General features: G+C 34.4%; 1 protein-coding gene across 2 annotated transcripts in view; it reads left to right on the forward strand.

Annotated features, from left to right (window-relative positions):
- The window catches only part of IPO8 (importin 8), a 76,768-nt gene that overhangs the window by 16,547 nt on the left and 39,767 nt on the right, over positions 1 to 20,454 (forward strand). The window contains exons 3-15 of one of the 2 annotated variants that reach the window (XM_064284443.1): positions 305 to 461; positions 2,944 to 3,102; positions 4,075 to 4,231; positions 5,382 to 5,471; positions 6,538 to 6,632; positions 7,268 to 7,352; positions 8,825 to 8,959; positions 12,204 to 12,303; positions 15,424 to 15,500; positions 15,821 to 15,937; positions 16,366 to 16,452; positions 17,738 to 17,903; positions 19,889 to 20,049. In XM_064284443.1, coding sequence (XP_064140513.1) covers positions 305 to 461; positions 2,944 to 3,102; positions 4,075 to 4,231; positions 5,382 to 5,471; positions 6,538 to 6,632; positions 7,268 to 7,352; positions 8,825 to 8,959; positions 12,204 to 12,303; positions 15,424 to 15,500; positions 15,821 to 15,937; positions 16,366 to 16,452; positions 17,738 to 17,903; positions 19,889 to 20,049 — 1,586 coding nt within the window. Of the gene's footprint in view, positions 1 to 304; positions 462 to 2,943; positions 3,103 to 4,074; positions 4,232 to 5,381; positions 5,472 to 6,537; positions 6,633 to 7,267; positions 7,353 to 8,824; positions 8,960 to 12,203; positions 12,304 to 15,423; positions 15,501 to 15,820; positions 15,938 to 16,362; positions 16,453 to 17,737; positions 17,904 to 19,888; positions 20,050 to 20,454 lie in introns of both variants that reach the window. The other variant, XM_064284442.1, reaches the window with a different exon arrangement.

Here is a 20,454-nt window from a genome sequence, read left to right on the forward strand (position 1 = left end):
AGTCTCATTTCAACCTTGTATTTAGGCTAAGGGTACAAACTTGATTCCTAAATAATTATTCTGTTAAACACTAGAAATCTTTTTGACAAAATGTTTACTGCTTAGACTTGCTTAACTAGCTAAAGAGAAACCTTTAAATTATTTTCCATATTTCCTTCCCTGTTTGGCTATTTATAACTGTAAGATTTTCCACTTTTGCTGTGTTTCATGTTTAGTGTTGAAGGACTTAGCCTTTTATGCTCTGTAAGTTGAATAAAACCATCCTTTCAGTACTGCTATGTTAGCATTTTTTCTTTTAACTTAGCTGCCATTTACCTGAAGAACATGGTGACACAGTACTGGCCAGACCGAGAACCTCCTCCAGGAGAAGCAATATTTCCATTCAACATTCATGAAAATGATCGCCAGCAGATACGTGAAAACATTGTGGAAGGAATAATTCGGTCTCCAGATTTAGTGAGGTGCATTATACTATATGATCAGTAGGAAGCACAAAATACTTGGATCATGGGTGGGGTTGGGGTTTTGAGGATCTAATCATCAGCTTCAAGTTTTTTTTTTTTTAAGATATAAAGTAGTAAACATGGCCACTCAAATAATAATATTTATTTAGTCTTCACATTTGTAATTCTTTGCCTCAATATTTATGGACAAGATTTTGTTATTCTTTTCTCTGACACAGGGAGATTGACTTCTGGGAATTTTAACTTGCTGCTTTTCTTAACCTCTTACCTATATTTTTATTCATTTTCATGAAGTAAGTATCTTTTCCTTTGGAGAAGATAGGATAAAGTAGGTACAAAATAGAAAAATTATTCCCAGTTTCTCAAATTCATAGGTGATGTAAAGTAACAGTATCCGATGGATCTTTCTACAGTGATGAAAATGTGTTTTATTCACACTTCCCAATATTTAGCCACTAGCCTCAGGTAGCTATTAAGCACTTGAAATGTGGCTAGTACAACTGGGGAACTGAATTTTTAATTAATTTTGACTAATTTGAAGTGTGCATATGTGGTTAGTGGCTGTCCTATTGGACAGCACAGTTGTAGAGTCATGAAAATTTTGTAATCTTCAGTTACAAATAAATTCCTTTGTAGGTGAAATGGATGTAGGGGAATGAAATTGTTTAATGTCAGAGATTATATGTAGCTTTAGCCTGAGTGCCTAATAGGCTTATGACAGAAGCCATAGGAAAGAAGGGAAATGTGAAAGAACTGGCAACAGGAAGGAGAACTAACATTGAACTCCTCTTTGTGCAGTTATGCTATTAGGTGAGAGGATAAAACAGGTTTACTGATTAAAGAAAATCATCTTTATTCACAGTGGTTGCCCAAATACCAGTCATGGCACTGGTGCCTCTCCAGGCTATCATGTATTCTGATTCTTGTCAAAAATCCTTCCATTTTCAGCTCTCCCTGAATCTTCCAATGATTCTACACGTTAATCCATTAAATGATAATGATTTCTAATTAGTAGGTTTCTCCTCCTTTCATAGCCATCTTTTGCTTGGCTTGGTATTAGAAAGGATTGGGAGAGAGAATCGGAAGATGAAATTTTAAAATGAAAAGTTTTCATTTTTTGTACACAAGTTGTTTAAACAAACAATCGCTGATGACAAAGAGGAGAACTTTTTATCTTTGTCATGAGAATACTTTGTTGCTTTGTTGTCCTTAAGAGTTAACTATAATCACTCTTGGAGAAATATTTTATTTCCTATACTCAAAGTTTAAAAGTATTGCAAAGAAAAATTTTGAAGACATTTGGTAACACAAGGAAAAGGCATTATTATGTATATTTTACCATTTTCAGTGAATCCAATTTATTAGCTGTTCAACTGAACACACACTTTTTTTTGGCACTGTGGAATTCTCATTTAGCCAGATTCACTTTCTAACCATTTCCAAATGATCACCTAAGGACATATTTGGTGATAATGTTGACAGTTTTGTTGAAGAAAAGTTATTTTTCTCATTTTCTTTTCAATCCCAGTTAGAATTGGTATTCCATGAGAAAATGATTACTAGTCTAAGTGTTAGGAGATCACATCTTTTATCACATAACTTTATAGTTTTATTAAAGGAATATTCTCTTTTTCTGTTTTGTCCTCCTGTTGCTTTTTGTCTTATTTTTTGGAAATAGCTCTTTGCTTTCCTTTTCGGGAATTATCTAGCTAATACTTATTTCTTATACTCAGAGTACGAAACTTAATATCTCAGACAGCTTTGATAGGTACAATATACTGTGTTGGGTATTAACTGGTAATGAATAGGTTCAAGGTTTTGGCTCACAGAGGTTTCCTGTAGTTATGTGGGCCTCTGTTTTTACTTACTTTTACTACCTGTAGGGTGATTATCCAGCTGAAATCATACAATATTTGTCACAACTCCCCCCCCCCCCGCCATGATCAAACCAAACCTATTGCCATTGAGTCGATTCTGACTCGTAGCAACTGTATAGGACAGAGTAGAACTGCCCCATAGGGTTTCCAAGGAGCGCCTGGTGGATTCAAACTGCTGACCTTCTGGTTAGCAGCTGTAGCTCTTAATCGCTATGCGACCAGGGTTTCCCTTATGATAGGATAATCAAAATATAAAATAAGACCGGGAAATTTTACAGAGCTGAGGTGGAGTCATTGTCCTATTATTTTTTTAAATTTTTATGAATTTATTAAAAAAATTTTTTTTTTGAAAGGCGTATTTAGGGTAAGACAGAGTGAATTTTTCATTCATTTTGGAAATCATCCATTACGTTTTTCTGCAATAACTCGAGCCATTAAGGTTTTTCTTTAGAGGAGCTGTTTTTATTTTTTTCCATCCCCAATATATAACTATATAATGTGGGTAAAGGAGTTAGAGTACGTACATGTAAACTATTAGAGGTCTTTGGAGCCTGATACCTATAACTATTTACATTTTTAATCCCCACCCCCTACCCCTGTAGAGTCCAGTTAACAATGTGTCTCCGTGCCATCATTAAACATGATTTTCCTGGTCACTGGCCATCGGTAGTCGACAAGATAGACTATTACTTGCAATTACAGAGCAGTGGAAGCTGGCTTGGCAGTTTATTATGTCTGTATCAACTGGTGAAGACATATGAGTAAGTTGATTTCTGTTGACTGAATATACGAGCTTTGTGTTAAATTGTTAGGGGTGTTGCGTAGAATTAGATTACTTTAGGAAATGTTGAGTTAAGCACAGTTAAACATGTTTATTTACTGCAGTTATTCAAGCAACCTTTAATATGCTAATGTGCATTGTTAATAACAGGAATATAATATGCAGAGCTTCTTAAAGTTATTTGATAGTTTCAGAGGACCATTTATTAACAGCTTTCATTGGAAACACTGATAAAGAGGTACCTTAACATTTGTCCTCTCATGAGCATCAGACATTTACCTTAAAGTTTCTTTGCTAGTGACATTCTTTTCTCATAAAAGGTGCTTGGCAGGCAGGGGATTCAGCATCACATTTAATAGTGTGGCTTTCTGGTTTCGAAGAGGGTGGCTACTTACACATGCAAAATCCTGTAGTTTTCTTTCTTTTAAACTAATGACGTCATACTGTATTTTTAGAATTTTGAGAGAGTATTTTAGATTTATAGCAATTAAAGTGATCTAAGAGCTTCTAAGTTTGTAAACTATTTTAACTTCTCAGTTTAGGATAGTTTAAGAAATTTTTTTTCACCCCATATTTTATATATATAGTAAGAATGTCTGTCTATTTCAATTAGTATATAGGAGGAATTGTGGTATGATAAAGACTAACTTAAGTCCCAGAAAAATTCATGTAGGAAAGCTGTGAAATAGTCTTGGATTCTTTTAAAACTCATATAAATTTTTCTAGAAAGATTTTAGATATTTTGCCCAAAATAGGGATTGCCCTTCCAAAGTTTCTTTCAACTTTATTCTAGTAATCCTAACAGAAAATAGAAGCTAATGTATTGAATGTTTTTGTTAGCTTTATATAGTTTTAAAAATATATATGTGTATATATTTCCTTCTATTTATTGTTTATGGCTGCTTGCAGGGAGAAATTATTTTTCTGTCTCCTTTTGTCTTCGCTAACGTAGATACAAGAAAGCAGAGGAAAGAGAGCCCCTTATAGCAGCAATGCATGTATTTCTGCCTCGTATTCAGCAGCAGATCATCCAGCTTCTTCCTGATTCCTCCCATTATTCTGTGTTACTACAGAAACAGATTCTGAAAATCTTTTATGCACTTGTTCAGGTAGGTTCCTATAGCAGAAGGCAAATACGGGTCTTGTATTTCCGCCTGACACATGGAAGGTGCTTAATAAGTATCAGCTATTATTGACTATTATTATATTATTACATGTTCTCATGGCCTCTAAAACCCTCATCTCTCTGGCTTCATCTTTTACCATTAATCCCTTTGTGCTTTACACTCCAGTGATACTGAATTCTTTCAGCTTCATGAACAGACCCTCTCTCCCTTCTGAGGTTTTACAACACCCTTTTCCCCCTTTATTTCCCCTATTTCCCCTGAGGTTGCAACACCCTTTTTACCCTTTATGACCTACCCAATTTGTACTCATTCTCCAGGTTTCTGCTTGCGTATCACTTCTTCTGGGAAGTTGTACCTTTATTTCCCAGTGGGATTAGATGTCCCTCCTGTGTGGTTTATCAACATTGTACTACTTTTAAGTATATTGTTTAACACACCGTATTGTAATTCTTTGTTTATATGTTTTTTTCTCAGCTAGAGCGTAAGCTTCATGAGGGCAGAAATCGTGTCTGTCTTATTATGTCCTTAGCATATAGCACATTTGTGTAATGAATGGATGCAGGGGCACTATCCCTCACCTCCTGCAGCTCATAATGACACAGACATACACCTGTATTATGCCCTAGTATAGGGGAAAGTAACTGAAAAAATGTTTCATGAATAGCAGTACTCTGTTTAATGAGGTAAAGAATTTTATCAAAGTGGTTAAAATTAAAGTTTGACACACCAGGAGGTAAGTGGTAAAAATCATTTATCCAGAATCTCTTGCCAAATAAATGAGACCTTACTGTATTGATTTTGTTTTTTTTAATTTAAAAAAGTAGCCCAGAGAAAGGAGTCAAATGCTTCATAAGTAAACAGAGTGAAAAGCCTTCTTTCACCATGTCATGCCTGAAATCACTACAAAATCTCACTTCTTCTCCCAGCCTTGGTGAAGTTTGGCACTTCTAGATTTAAAAAATTTAAGTTACATGTATGTACTTATGAATCTGTTTCAAGTTTAATTTTAGATTGAGCTATGTGAAACTGCTGTTTTCATATATTTTAACCTCACACTATAGATAAAATCACTAATTTTTTTTTTTTTTTTTGAGGAAAGGAATTATTGTTATCTTGTTGTTCTACTTTCCAGTATGCATTGCCTCTTCAGCTGATGAATCACCAAACCACCACAGAATGGATGGAGATCTTTCGAACCATTATTGACAGAACAGTTCCTCCTGTAAGAAAAGGCTCCTGTTCCTAAGGAAAATTGGTGAAACTTGGGTTTGGGATATTTGTGCTAGACCGATTTATTATCTTAGCCTGATGTTTGGAAAACTACTACTGTAACTAAAGTAACTGATAATACTATTCATTTTTAGAAAGTTCAGATAAGCAAAAATAATAACTGTGTAATCCTACTAAAATCGTGGTAACCATTTTTAAAACTTGGCATTTATTCCTCTAGCCTTTTTTTCTCTGCATCTATATGCAAACACATTTTGTTTATAAAAGTGATATATGTAGATACTGTTTTGAAATTCATTTTTCATTTAAATCTATTATAAGTATTTTCAATGATTATGAATGTTTTTATTCTGTGTCATTTTTGTTGAATGCTTCATTTGCTGGACATTTAGATTGTTTTAGATTTTTAGCAATAAGGCTAGTTAAATTTTTGTGCACGTACATGGTTATTTTCTTTGGATAAACCCTAGAAGTTTAATTGTCATGTTGAGGCTTTTGACTGATTTTGCAAAGTGCTCTAAGTTTAATTGTAAGTTTGCCGGTTTGATAGGTGAAGGATACTGCGTCGTTTGGATCTGCATTAGTGATATTATTTTCACCTACCAAATCAACTCATATATTTTTAAATATAAGCTTTTCTTAAAATGTGCAGTATCCTTTCCTTTGTCCATATCTTTGGGGGGAAATTATATGGAGGTTTATTTGCATACATAAATGCACAGAATTTAATAAACCTTTCAGTGATTTTGACAAATATATACACTTGTGTTACCATTGCTGACATCAAGATATAGAACCTTTCCATCATCCCAGGGAGTTTCTTTATGGGACATGGTGCTTAGTATTTTAAGATAAGGAGATAAATGTGACAAATAGTATTTGTTAATTGAAATTTGCTTATTTAATTTCTAAATAGTAATCTGTAAAATTTGTAATTGTATGACAATCTAAGTTTACATTTAATAAGAGTTAAAGTATACTAAGATTTATTCTGCCTTTGTTATTCACATAAATCCTTTTATTATGTAGATGTTCATCTGCATATTTTGTCCTCCTAGGAGACTCTGCAAATTGATGAGGATGATAGACCTGAACTAGTATGGTGGAAGTGTAAGAAGTGGGCTTTGCATATTGTAGCTCGTCTTTTTGAACGGTGATTGTCTTTTTATTAGAATTACAATCTTATATTCAGTATCTCAGGATTGGATATAATAAAATATCTGTCTGATATTACCCTTGATGCTCTACAGTATATGATTATTTGTCCTTAGAGCCATAAAGGGCAGAGAGTTACCCTCTGTTGGTTTCAAGCAGGCTTAACCACAATCATTGATTTTGAGATCATAAGAAGGTAGGTTGTCTTCTCTGGATCTTTTGTGTTCTTTTGTGAAAAGCATGGGAAAATGACATTGTACAACTTATTGGAAATACCCAGGAATTGTGGATGAACGTGCGTGGCCACTCAGCTCCATAGAAAAAATAGTCTAGTTTTGAGAGAATTTATTGAAAACCTATTATATATCAGATCAATATATTCTTAGTTCTAATATTTGTCCTTTAGGAGTTGTTGATTTCATAGGTAAAGCTTTTGTCTGAACTGTTAAGTATGGCCCAGGTTCTGAGTATAGCTCATCATGATTTCATGATGGAGCTTTTGAAAAATGGGGAAAATGTTAGTTTTCTGCTCCAGTGGAATACGTCTTTCAACAAGGGACTGTATTTGAACTAGTGACCATGCTTTGCTTTGAAAATTCTTAATATTTAAACATTTTCTTTTTGTATACACAGATATGGAAGCCCAGGAACTGTTACAAAAGAATACTTTGAATTTTCTGAATTCTTCCTGAAAACCTATGCAGTGGGAATTCAGCAGGTAATAAACTTACGCTTTTAAAATAGAAGAATGGTTACTATTGGAAGTGAAGTCATTTCTATCCATTTAAGAGTAGGCTACAAACATAATAAATTACGTATTCGTAGGGGATGAAATGGCATCTCCGGGAATCTTAATATAGCGCAATCAATTTTAAACCTAAAAGTTCTAGGGCAGCTACCACAGAACCGCCCTTACAGACTCCTAGACTCTGGACTCAAACCTTTTAAGTTTGTTGATAGTGATGTAGCAGTCATCAACATCAGGTTAGGTTCTTTTATTAACTCTCACTGACCTCTTAAAATTTAACTTCTTTTTTCTCTTTGGACCTCACCTCATTGTTTTCAACTTCTATATTAGAAGACTTACAAATTGAATTATTGAATTGTATTAGAAGATTATACGAATTGATTATTTTTAGAGGAATTGAGCTTAGAAGTTAAGACTTTCAGCTGAGAACTTAAACTTTTTAGTGGAGTTTGGGAACCATTCTGTACAGTAAAAATTAGAAGTTCTTGAGAAACAGTCCAAGTTGGTATTAGTATTTAGAAACTTTAAAAACTACAAAGGGATAAGTGGGCTGTGAAAATTGGCTGATCAGTATTGCCATTTGGATCATGGTGTTTTTCTTTACATTTAATAGATAAAATTTAATAACTATTGAATACTGGCTATGTCAGAAAGCAAGATTAATCAGACGTAATAAAAGACTAATGATACAAGGGGTGTTTCTAGATTTTCATAAATCTATGCATATTAGTGTTCTTTATTGTCAATAATATAAAGTTAAATAATTTAAACCTGTCATCTTAAGGTGGAATACTTGAACTGAATTCATGTTCTGAATTTATAAATTCTGTACATATTTTGAAAGAGCTCTTTTTATTTATTCAGCAACTCTCTTATAGCATGATATTATGAGGAGCGCCAGAGACCAGGAGTTGCAAGACCTGGGCTGTGTCATAGTGATCTCTCGGACTCAGGGTCTTTGGGCTAGCCACAGCTGCTTTGTGCTTCCTTATAATCAGTCTTTTTTTTTTTTTTTAATCTTTTAAAAAATAGCTTCTGTGTTACACTTACAGAAACTTTCTGTGATCTGAGATTATAAAATTCCCCCACATTTTCTTGTAGGAATTCTGTGCTTTAATTTTTTGGTTCAAATGTTTCCCCGTGTGGAATTTATTTTGCTTTAAAATTTTAGTGAAGAAGGCAGCTTAATTTCTTTCAGAAAGCTAATCGGTTGTCCCAGTGCAATTCTTTAAATAAGTTACCTTTTTTCTTCCAGTTCAAAATGATACTTCTATTACATATTAAAATCTGTTTATGGTATCTCTTGCTGCATGGAAATTTTCCCAATTTTCATTTACTTAAATATATTTATTTTTATTTCTGTGGATTCTGAAAAGCTGCCACCCTTTTTTAACCTTAAAATTGTTTGTTTTTCTATATTTTCTTTTCCTGTTTTGCCATAGGTACTACTAAAAATTTTAGATCAATATAGACAGAAAGAATATGTAGCCCCCCGTGTTCTTCAGCAAGCATTCAACTATCTCAATCAAGGGGTTGTTCATTCTGTAACCTGGAAGCAGATGAAACCGCACATACAGGTTTGTGTTTGAGAGCAGCTCTCCAAATTATTCTGTTTTAATTATGTTTTTAGGCAAAATAAATGTTATCAATCCTATATTTTATATCTGATTTTTTATCTTTATTCTTATTAATAGTTTCAAGTGAGTGTTGTCTCATGTTATCTTGATATAAAGGGCCTGGAAATTTAAGTATTTGGGAAGAGTGAGGACTTTAAGTTTTGTGCATTGGAAAGCTTGGATTCAGTTGATCTTGGTTAGAATCACGTTTATCCTCAGCTTCCCCCTCTGTTAAGTCAGATAATATTTTTCCACCCTTTTTTATCTAAACGTTACTGGGATCAAATGAAGTATTTTATGTGAAAGCCTTTTGGAAACTGTCATTAGGGCTCTACTAAGATACTGTTATTCTGCAGGAAAATGGTGCCTGATACATGACCATTTTCCTTTGTAGCCCTGAGTGAAAAAAAAAGCTTTTTATTTCTTCTTTTGTATTGTTACCTTCTAGCAGAAGTTAAAGTTTTCTATTTTTATATAAATTGTTTACTTAAAGGTGGAATTCAGCATCATTTTTTGGTTAAAGGTCAAATGAGAATGGAAAATTATGGACCATTGATAAATACATTTTTATTTGCATACAAATAACTTGGGGTAATTTAAAGACATTAGGAACCAATTTTTTTCCTCAAATTATGATTTCTTAAAGTCTGTAGTCTAATATCGTATCTAAAAAAGACAGTAAATTCTTTTACTTTGCCTTTGGGTCCAGGATAGAATTTATCATTATCTTATTACAGGTCTGAAAAATACATATTTTTATGATATTTCATGTGGACATCTTAATAACTCTTTGCCCAAAAGGATATGAATAGGCACTTCACCAAAGAAGACATTCAGGCAGCTAACTGATAATTGAGGAAATGCTCACGATCATTAGCCAATAGAGAAATGCAAATCAAAACTACAATGAGATCCCATCTCACTCCAAAAAACACAAAATAATAAATGTTGGAGAGGTTGTGGAGAAACTGGAACACTTATACACTGCTGGTGGGAATGTAAAATGGTACAACCACTTTGGGAATCGATTTGGTGCTTCCTTAAAAATCTAGAAATAGAACTACCATACAATCCAGCAATCCCACTCCTTGGAATATATCCTAGAGAAACAAGAGCCTTTACACAAACAGATATATACACACCCATGTTCATTGCAGCACTGTTTATAATAGCAAAAAGATGGCAACAACCAAGGTGCCCACCAATGGATGAATGGATAAATTATGGTATATTCACACAATGGATTACTATGCACCGATAAAGAACAAGGATGAATCCCTGAAACATCTCATAACATGGGGGAACCTGGGAGGCATTATGCTGAGTGCAATTAGTCAGTTGCAAAAGGACAAATATTGTATGAGACCACTATTATAAGAACTCAAGAAATAGTTTAAATACAGAAGAAAATATTCTTTGATGGTTACAGGGTGGGGAGGGAGGGAGAGAGGTTTTCACTAATTAAATAGTAGACAAGAACTATTTTAGGTGAAGGGAAACACAACACAGAATACAGAAGAGGTCAGTGCAATTGGACTAAACCAAAAGCAAAGAAGTTTTCTGAATACAACCAAATGCTTTGAAGGCCAGAGTAGCAGGGGCATGGGTCTGGGGACCATGGTTTCTGGGGACATCTAGGTCAACTGGCATAACAAAATATATTAAGAAAACATTCTTCATCCCACTTTGGTGAGTGGCATTTGGGGTCTTAAATGCTGGCAAGCAGCCAACTAAGATGCATCAATTGGTCTCAATGTACCTGGAGTAAAGGAGCATGAAGAACAGTGAAGACACAAGGTAATTTTAAGTCCAAGAGACATAAAGGGCCAGCCACATAAACCAGAGACTACATCAGACTGAGACCAGAAGAACTAGATGGTGCCCGGATACAACTGATGACTACCCTGACAGGGAACACAACAGAATTCCTGATGGAGCAGGAGAACAGTGGGATGCAGACCTCAAATTCTTATAAAAAGACCAGACTTACTGGTCTGACTGAGATTGGAGGAACCCTGGAGGTCATGGTCCCCAGACCTTCTGTTAGCCCAAAACTGGAACCATTCCCAAAGCTAACTCTTCAGACAGAGATTGTGTTAGACTATAAAACAGAAAATGGTACTGGTGAGAAATGAGTTTCTTGGCTTAAGTAGACACATGCGACTCTGTGGGTAGCTCCTGTCTGGAGGCAAGATGAGAAGAAGGCAGAGGGGGACAGGAGCTGGCTGAATGGACGCGGGAATACGGGGTGGAGAGGAGGAGTGTGCTGTCCCATTAGAGGGAGGGCAGCTGGGAGTGCCCAGCAAAGTGTATGAGAAATTGACTTGATTTGTAAACTTTCACTTAAAAAAAAAAAACAATAAAAAAAAGTTATTAAAAAATAACTCATTGCCCAATCACTTTGATCAAATAGTGATTTTTTTTTCCCAATTAATAAAGATACTAATTTCATTTTATTCGCTGTTTGTGTTCCTGCAGAGTAACGATGAGTTGATAGTATTCTCAACTTGATACCTTTGGCCTTATTTTTACATGACTGTAATATAGGAGTATAAGAAAGCTCTCATCCCTGGGCTGAATTTTTCCTTTTAGAATTTTTGAATTTGGAATAAATGATAAGAAATGATTCTGTTTTACACGTGTACTTGTTAAAGCGCAAAAGGCCTTGATGGAGCATTAGTAGCATACTACTAGATGTGATTTTTTGAAACCTGCATTTGTAGAGTTGCAAACCAGATTTTTTTTTTTTTAATGGAAGAAGAAAATTTTAATATTGTGGGTACACTGACATTTAGGACCAAAATGGAAATGTAAAAAAATTCAAAATGAGAAATATAATAGTAAATATGACCTTGGGTTGACATTTTTGGTTCTTCCTTAAAGAATCAAAGTATGTTTACTATTGATTTGTTAGTAGAGCTTTATTATCACTTCTATTGATTCAAAGAATAGCATTTTACATCTGTCTCTTTCTGTGTACCTTTAGCCAATTGTTTTAAAACAATTTATATTTAACTCTTTAACCCCAACAGTACCTCAGAAGATCTTGCTTTCCTGCTTCTGCCTGAGTAAATATAAGCTTAACAGGAAGATGATTATAACAGTTTGGAACAGCTACAGAAAAACTCTCCGTAAATATATTATTGGTGTCCCCCAAATCTGAAGAGCCTGTATTCATTCATTGTTCTGTGTTTTCTTGTCTTAGAACATCTCTGAGGATGTGATTTTTTCTGTGATGTGTTATAAAGATGAGGATGAAGAGCTGTGGCAAGAAGATCCGTATGAGTATATAAGGATGAAATTTGGTAATCCAGATGGTTTTATTCTTCATTAGATCTGGATATGTAAAATAATATAACTAAATGTATATTTTGAAAAAAAAAATTTGAAGCAGAGTTTATTATTTTGTTAAATTTTCAGAGTTGTGCTTTACATGATAAACTCTGAAGTCCTTGAGGGTTTGAAGCTTCCTTGAACCAGTCACTTGGAACCTTTGGGTATGGGAGGTGACAAGCCATCTTATTCGTCTGTCTGATGGGTGCTGAAGCGGTCACGGAGCCAGCTCTTGCGTTTGTTGTTGTGATGCTGACCTGCGGGGACCACCTCTTCCTGTGCTTTTAGGAATACCTATTTGTAGATTGGCTTGTTCTCCATCTGGAGCAGCCCTTGGATGTCTGCGTATTTTACGAGCACCCCAAGTTGGGCCTAGGGACTAAGGATTTCAGAAGAGAATGGGGCTACCGACAGTGGCCCTCTGTGTGGCTCATTTCTAAGGGGTCCTTCTAGCGTGGATCTTCCTGGAAGCTGCTGAACTGTGTAGATTGCCTGAGTTCATTCCCTTTTATCCTCAGTTAGAATTAGTCACTTCACAGAATATTCAAGCACTTAACATGCCAAAATGCTATTTGTGTACCTTTGTCTCCTACAACTTAGAAACTCTCTGAGTACAGGGACTTTCTCTTATTTATTGGCTTTATTTTATGTTCGCCATCCCTTCTGTACCTATGCATTCCTTTACTTGTGCTTGGCTCTAGTAAGCCTTTAATGAATGCTGAAATAAATGATAGATAAAATGATTGCACTGTCCATGGCATGCCAAAGGTGCTCTGTGATAAAGCAGTGCTGTCCCTTTGTTGGGCCAGGTGCCCCTAGCTATGAGTTAAATCTGTTGCTAGATTATTGGGCTGTGTTTTTTGACAGTGCTTTGTGTTTTGTACTATTTGATTCGGTAAGTGAGTAGGTACCTCTTCTCTTGGAGACAAAGTACAGGAAAAGCAAATGAATGAGAAGCAACATTTACAATCTGCTGTATCCCTCTATTCTACGTTTTTCTTTTGAAAATCATTACACATCTTCTGCGTGACTTATTCCTCTTTCCTAATATGTTTGTTTTCCTAGTTTTCTTTAAGCCAATATTTTTTCTATCTTCAAGGCATTCTTTAAGTGTTTACCTTTTTTATAATAACCTATGTTTTTGTTATGCACAGAATATCAATTTAACTTTCAAAAAGCTACCATTATTTCACTTATTCATTATAGCAAATAGAATTCTATCTGGTTTTTAGAAAATTAAGTAAGTTGTGTGTGTGCTGATTGACAGTTGGAATTTACATTTTATTGATCGAGGGAAGCCAGGACTATCCAAAGTGCTTTTTCATTAGTCATTCCTCTTCCGTGGCTAGAATGCAATGTCTGTTTGTTCTGTGTATTTTACTTTTAGGTAGCCATAAGGAAGAACCGTTTCTGCACTAGTTTTCTTTTTAAGTTTTTGTCACTAGTGATTATATGAAAAAATGTTCCTATCTTAGCTTATTGATTGTCTTAATTTCTTAGTGCTGCTGTAACAGAAATACCACAAGCAGGTGGTTTTAGAGAACTAAGTTTATTTTCTCACCGTTCAGGAGTCTAGAAGTCTAGAAGTCCAAATTTAGGTCCAGATTTAGGGGAAGGCTCTCTCATTGTCAGCTCTGGGGGAAGATGCTTGTTTCTGCTTCTGTAACCCCAGTCCTCAGTTCTGTGGCGAATTCCACATGGGGATTTCCCCAATTTCTGTTTGTTTCTCCCTGTGTCCAATCTGCTCTTTTGGTATCTTAAAAGTCATTAGGTTTAAGACACACCCTACATTGATATAGACTCATTAACAAAACAAAGAGAGCCCTATTTCTAAATGGGATTAAATCCACAGATGTAGGGGTTAGGATTCCACTACATACTTTTGGGGGAACTCAATCCTTAACATCGACTAATGTTAATAATAATGTTTTTAAAGATTTGATAAAAAATAGTAAGAGCTCAGGCCTGAGACAGCCTAGGTGTGAATGCTGACCTGATTGTGTGACTCTGGGTAGGTCACTTAATCTCTCGCAGATGCAATGTTTTCGGCTGTAAAGCTGGCAATGATAATATTGCTGGTAGGATTAAATGGAATAATACACATGAAATAACTACTTAGCATAGAATACTAGATACTTGTAAAATCTTAGCATAGTGCTTGTCATAAAATAAGCATTCAGTAGATGTTAGCTATTAGTATTATTATGTTTGCATTTTATATCTTATATTTTGAGGCAAAGACCTAGATTTGGTCTTATTTTTATAGTAAAACATAGGCATCCTCAGACACTTCCCAAGTTTTCAGATTCTTCTATAAAGCTGCCTATTTTGAAATTTGTGGAAGTCTTCATGACATTAAACAATGTGTTAAGTTTTAAGTAGATATATATTCAACAAATACCAATTGAATCTATCTATTGACACAACCAAGAGCTGTCCTAGCAGTCCCTCAAGGCTTTTACATATGCTCTCCCCTCTGCTTGGAGTGTTTTATCTTTTTATTTCCATGTATAGTTTTCTCCCTCATGTCATTCAATCTCTGCTTAACTAGTATCTTAGCAGAGAGCTGGAGAGACTTTCCTGGAGACCCTGTTTAAACTAGCATCCCCATACCTTGTCACTCTCTTTGTTTCCTTACCCTGCTTACATTTCTTCTGAACCTGACCTATTATTGTATGTGTGTGTGTAGGTTCGTGTATGTGTATGTATGTATAATCTGTTTACATTTTTCTCTTATTATGTAAGCACCATGAGAAGCTTTTTTGTTTACCTTTGTATCCACAGAGCCTAGAACAATACCTGGCACTAAATAAATTATAGTTGTTTTTGGACTTTCCTGTTCTCAATGAAACAGATATGTCTAATTTGTATGATATTCTTTAGTATGATTGTTTAACAGGACAGGCTGTAGAGTTTGATAAATATTGTTGCTTATGAGAGCACGAGTGATATATGCTTAGCTTTTTCATGCTTAAATCAGTGCCATGTGGAATATTTTATTCCTTGGTTTGAGAGTAGTGATTATGCAGGTTTAGAACCTGTAATAAAGAATTGCATTTTTACTAACATGGCTAAACCTTTTGAAATCCTAGATATTTTTGAAGATTATGCTTCTCCCACTACAGCAGCCCAGGCTCTCTTATATACTGCTGCAAAGAAAAGAAAAGAGGTATATGTTATTCTCTTTAAATCTAAAACTGAGAGGTGGCCTGTATTGATTTCATACTCAAATATACCCCTAGTATTTGAAAAATTATAGTTATTAGTTATGTCGCTTTAAGATTATTTTTCTGTTCTAGTAAGGGAACAGAGTGAAGTATCATTGGTTATTATTCTGTTTTAATAAATTGTACATTTTCTTTTGGGAATGGAATTGTTTGATAAAGGAAAATAAAATGTTTATTTCTGAAAATTTGTGCATCGTATTTGATACCTTAGGAACACAGTGAAAGCTCGTGTAGACTAAAATTGATTCTTCTATTTCTCTAGGTGTTGCCAAAAATGATGGCATTCTGTTATCAAATCCTAACAGACCCGAACTTTGACCCTAGGAAGAAAGATGGAGCCCTGCATGTGATTGGATCCCTAGCTGACATTTTATTAAAGGTCAAGATAATCAAAATGTTAATTTACTTAATTAAACTATGAAGAAATAGACAAAAGAGAGACTATGAAAGTCATGGATGATTTAAACTGATGACTGCTTCTGGATAATTAAGGACCATAAATAGCCTTCTGTTTGTCATCCATTTCTTTAATTAAAAAGAAAATGGGACTTATTTGTTTTTCTGAAACTGCTGCTGTATAAAGAAACTAAATGACTTCAGAGTTAAATTGTTTTGTTTCTATAAAAATCAATATCAAATAGTATCTGAGATACTATTTTTGCCTTGATTTAAAACAACAAATTTTACAGAATTGTAACTGAAAGTATATTACATGCACGTTATGATAAAATTAATTTTTGAAGAAGTGATCCTTACATATAAAAAAAACTGTTAACTTGAAACTTAATTTCCATTTCCTGACAGAAGAGTTTATTCAAGGACCAAATGGAGTTGTTGCTGCAGAATCATGTATTTCCATTATTATTGTCTAACCTGGGATATCTTCGAGCTAGAGTAAGTTTTTCATATTCCGTTATGTATCTTAAAATCTTTATCTGTAAGATAATTATTGAAGTAAATGTTCTTGGATAGATTGACCTGTTACCATATATATATTGAGATGAAATTATATAAATCAGAATGTCCATTATGACCACATCAGTTGAATAAAGAACAAACTCATAAATTAAGGGATGTGTGGATTTTAATTCCAGCTGTTTTCCTTTGTCACCCTAGCCTCACTTGCTGCATATGGTCACTCAAGCAGGGTGAGAGTGATGTTACTGCACTAGTGTAATGTAAATTTATAAAGTGATTCATTTTCATTGTCTAAAACAGCATGAAATTCTAGTTTGCCTAAAAATTCGATTATGATTTTCAGCACATTAGGGAGATTTTGCCTTATTAAAAAGGAGAAAGTAATAATCCATGTAAACTTATTTGTGTTCTAACTGTATGTTATAGAATCAATATATTTTATGGAGAAATAAAAACATAACTTTAATTCAAACTGTAAGTTCATCAACACAAAAAAGTCTTACTTAAAGCAACATATGTTAACAATGCCTTGTACACTATTAAATATTTTATATACATCAAATAATATACTTACTAGAGAAATATTTGGGTAGATATAGATTAGGGCGACTGAAAGCACATGAGTATTTTTATAGTTATCTTTGTACCTTTGAGAGGCTGTATAAATTGTAATTCTCTTGCTGAAAGGCTTTAGTAATTCAGATTAGTTACTGTTGATTATATTTTGTGCACATAGGGAATAAATAAAGGAAAAATATGATTTCATGTTCTAATAGTTTAAAATTTGATAAGCTATAGGAGATTGAAAAATCTACCTATGTGAGTGAAAAAAAGAAAATTTGTTAAGCCAGTTAATATAAGGAAAAATAATGTTTCACCTACATGTAAAGGCCAGCAAATGAATTTCAAATGCTGGTTATGTAGTAGCTTTTACATATAAATAATAAATGAGTTCTGAATTATAATATTTATTAAAAGCATAAATAGAATTTTTGGGTGGAGATGCTTAAATTTGGCTCATTTTTCCTATGAAAAATGTTATTGCATATAGGTAGTTTAGAAGTAATGAAACTGCCTTTCTTATTAAAAAAAAAAAAAGTGGAAAAACCAAAAGTTAGAAACAAAAGAGAATATGCCACACTCCAAAAACAAACAATACTTGGTAGGATTAGTGATAGATTACTAAGAAGTTCTTATATGAGTGACATTATTATAAAATGTCATAATGCTAATAGCTCTTTACTTTCTTCTTTTAATACAGTCCTGTTGGGTGCTTCATGCATTCAGTTCTTTGAAGTTTCATAATGAGCTCAACCTAAGAAATGCAGTTGAACTGGCAAAGAAGAGCCTGATTGAAGATAAAGAGATGCCTGTCAAAGTAGAAGCTGCCCTTGCTCTTCAGTCATTAATTTCTAACCAGATACAAGGTAAAGCTAAAAATACCTTTTAGAAGTTTTTTTTTCCTTCTTTTTTACATGGTCTCATCAAGTAATTTATGGTAGGGTTTAGGGTTTGAATTTCTGAGCTTCCTTCCCCTCACAATTTTACCAGGACTTTTCCTTATCCTTTTCAGGAGTTGGTATGGGCTGGGCTGGGCTGTGACCTCCAGCATGATTTTAGATTAGCAGATGAGTTGATATTGTGGGCACTAGGCTAGACTAGAGACCTGGGGATCTAGTTTTAATTTTGCCACTAACTTGCCTCAAAACCCGGGCAAGGCACACGATCAGTCAGGACGGAGGCTTCCACATCTTTAAATTTAGGGGAGTTAGACTAGATGGCTTCAAGGTTCCTTTCAACGTCAGGAGCCTATGATTCTGGAAGTTGTGAAAGTAGCAAGTAGTGTTTCTAGTGAGCTATCTCATTTGTTTCTCTAGAAGAATATTGTGCTTACAGGTCAAATAAACCAATGAAAGCAAATTCAGCTTTATGAAAAACATCAAGCTAGTTCACCACCATTCACCAATACTTCCTTGGAAGGGTTGAATCTTGTATAAGGATATGCCAGTAGTGGAATGGGTAGAGAATGGGCCCCATTAGTATTGGGCATAGTCTTTTTTTTAAGTAACATTTTATTGTGTTTAAGGTGAAAGTTTACATAGCAAATTAGGTTTCCATTTAACAATTTCTACATAAATTACTCAGTGATACTGGCTACATTTTTCACAGTGTATTTTCATTCTCATTCATTTTGTTCCGACTGTACCATTTCCAGTACTCTAGTTTCCCTGCTCCCTTACTTTCTCATCTTTGCTCTAGAGTAATTTTTGACCATTTGGTCTCATATAGATGATTTTTTAAAGGAGCTAATTACTGATGGGTAATATGTTCTTCTTTATTTTATGAGCCAGTCTGTTATTTAGCTAAAAGGTGACCTCAAGGGATAATATTCGCTTAAGGTTTAAAGAGTATCTTAGGTAATAGTCTTGGGGGGGTCCTCTAGTCTCAACTGGTCCAGTAAGTCTAGACTTTTTAAGAATTTGAGTTCTTTTCCATATTTTTCTCCTGTTCTAAGAGGATCCATCTATTGTGGCCCTTGATCAGGACATTCTGGTCATAGTCTTTATGTGCTGATGTTGTATAAGTCATGCAGATGATGGAGCATTTGTATAATTAGGATTTCTTAGTATGGCCTTTTGGTATTCTGTGCAGGACTGCTTAACCCTTTGTTGTTGTTGTTAGGTGCCGTCGAGTTAGTTCTGTCTCATAGCAACCCTATGTACAACAGAACGTATTGATGCCTGGTCCTGCACCATCCCCACAATCGTTGCTATATTTGAGCCCATTGTTATAGTCACTGTTTCAATCCATCTCATTGAGGGTCTTCCTCTTTTTTGCTGACCCTCTACTTTACCAAGCATGGTGTCCTTCTCCAGGAAACATGTTCCTGAAAACATGTTCAAAGTATGTGAAAACATGTTCAAAGTATGTGAGACAAAGTCTTACCATTCTCACTTCTAAGGAGAATTCTGGCTATACTTCTTTCGAGACAAATTTGTTCATTCTTCTGGCAGTCCATGGTATATTCAATATTCTTCGCCAACACCGTAATTCAGAGGCATCAATTCTTCTTCGGTCTTCCTTATTCATTGTCCAGCTTTCGCATGCATGTGAGGCGATTGAAAATACCATGGCTTGGGTGAGGTGCACCTTAATCCTCAAGGTGACATCTTTGCTTTTTAACTTTTTAACATTTTAAAGAGGTCTTTTTGCAGCAGATTTGTTAACTCATGGGAAAATTAATGCATTGATGAACATTATTTTGGTAGAGCTTTCTAACTTATCCACCACAGAGCAAGTGTGTATCTAAAACCTTATCTAGCTATTACCTCCTGTCACTTTACCTTATGACCAAATTCTTTTCACCATCTACGAATGGCTAATTTTTACTAATTTTGTTTTATTGCATTAGCTAAGGAGTATATGAAGCCACATGTAAGGTCTATTATGCAGGAGCTGTTGCACATTGTTAGAGAGACAGAAAATGATGATGTTACTAATGTTATCCAGAAGATGATATGTGAATACAGTCAAGAGGTGGCCTCAATTGCTGTTGATATGACACAACACCTGGTAAGACTGGGCAGAGTTTTCTGTTAGTTTGGTATGAAAGCTTTGAGTAATCTAAATAAATTAAACTCTAAAATTTAGTGTTCAGTTTTATATGTAACTGAAATGTTAATATAAAAATTAATGTTTTCTCTAATAATTCTGACATTCCTCTAGTTAGACTTATATTCTAAGATTGTAAAATAATAATCTTCCAGTATGTAAGCCCAACTGGAATACTATCTTAAACACTCATTATAGCGAATATTGATTTTCTGATGTTTCCCTACCTTGACTATAGGGTAAGATCATTTACGATTTCTAGAATTTTAGAGCCATCATATAAATACTTTTTTTAGAGATTTCATAAACTTTAGGGGCTTTATAAATTACTTTTAAAAGAATCGAATACCACTGTTAAATTTTAAA

The sequence above is a fragment of the Loxodonta africana genome, chromosome 4 (genome assembly GCF_030014295.1).
Source record: "Loxodonta africana isolate mLoxAfr1 chromosome 4, mLoxAfr1.hap2, whole genome shotgun sequence".
In the NCBI taxonomy this organism is placed as follows: Eukaryota; Metazoa; Chordata; class Mammalia; order Proboscidea; family Elephantidae; genus Loxodonta; species Loxodonta africana.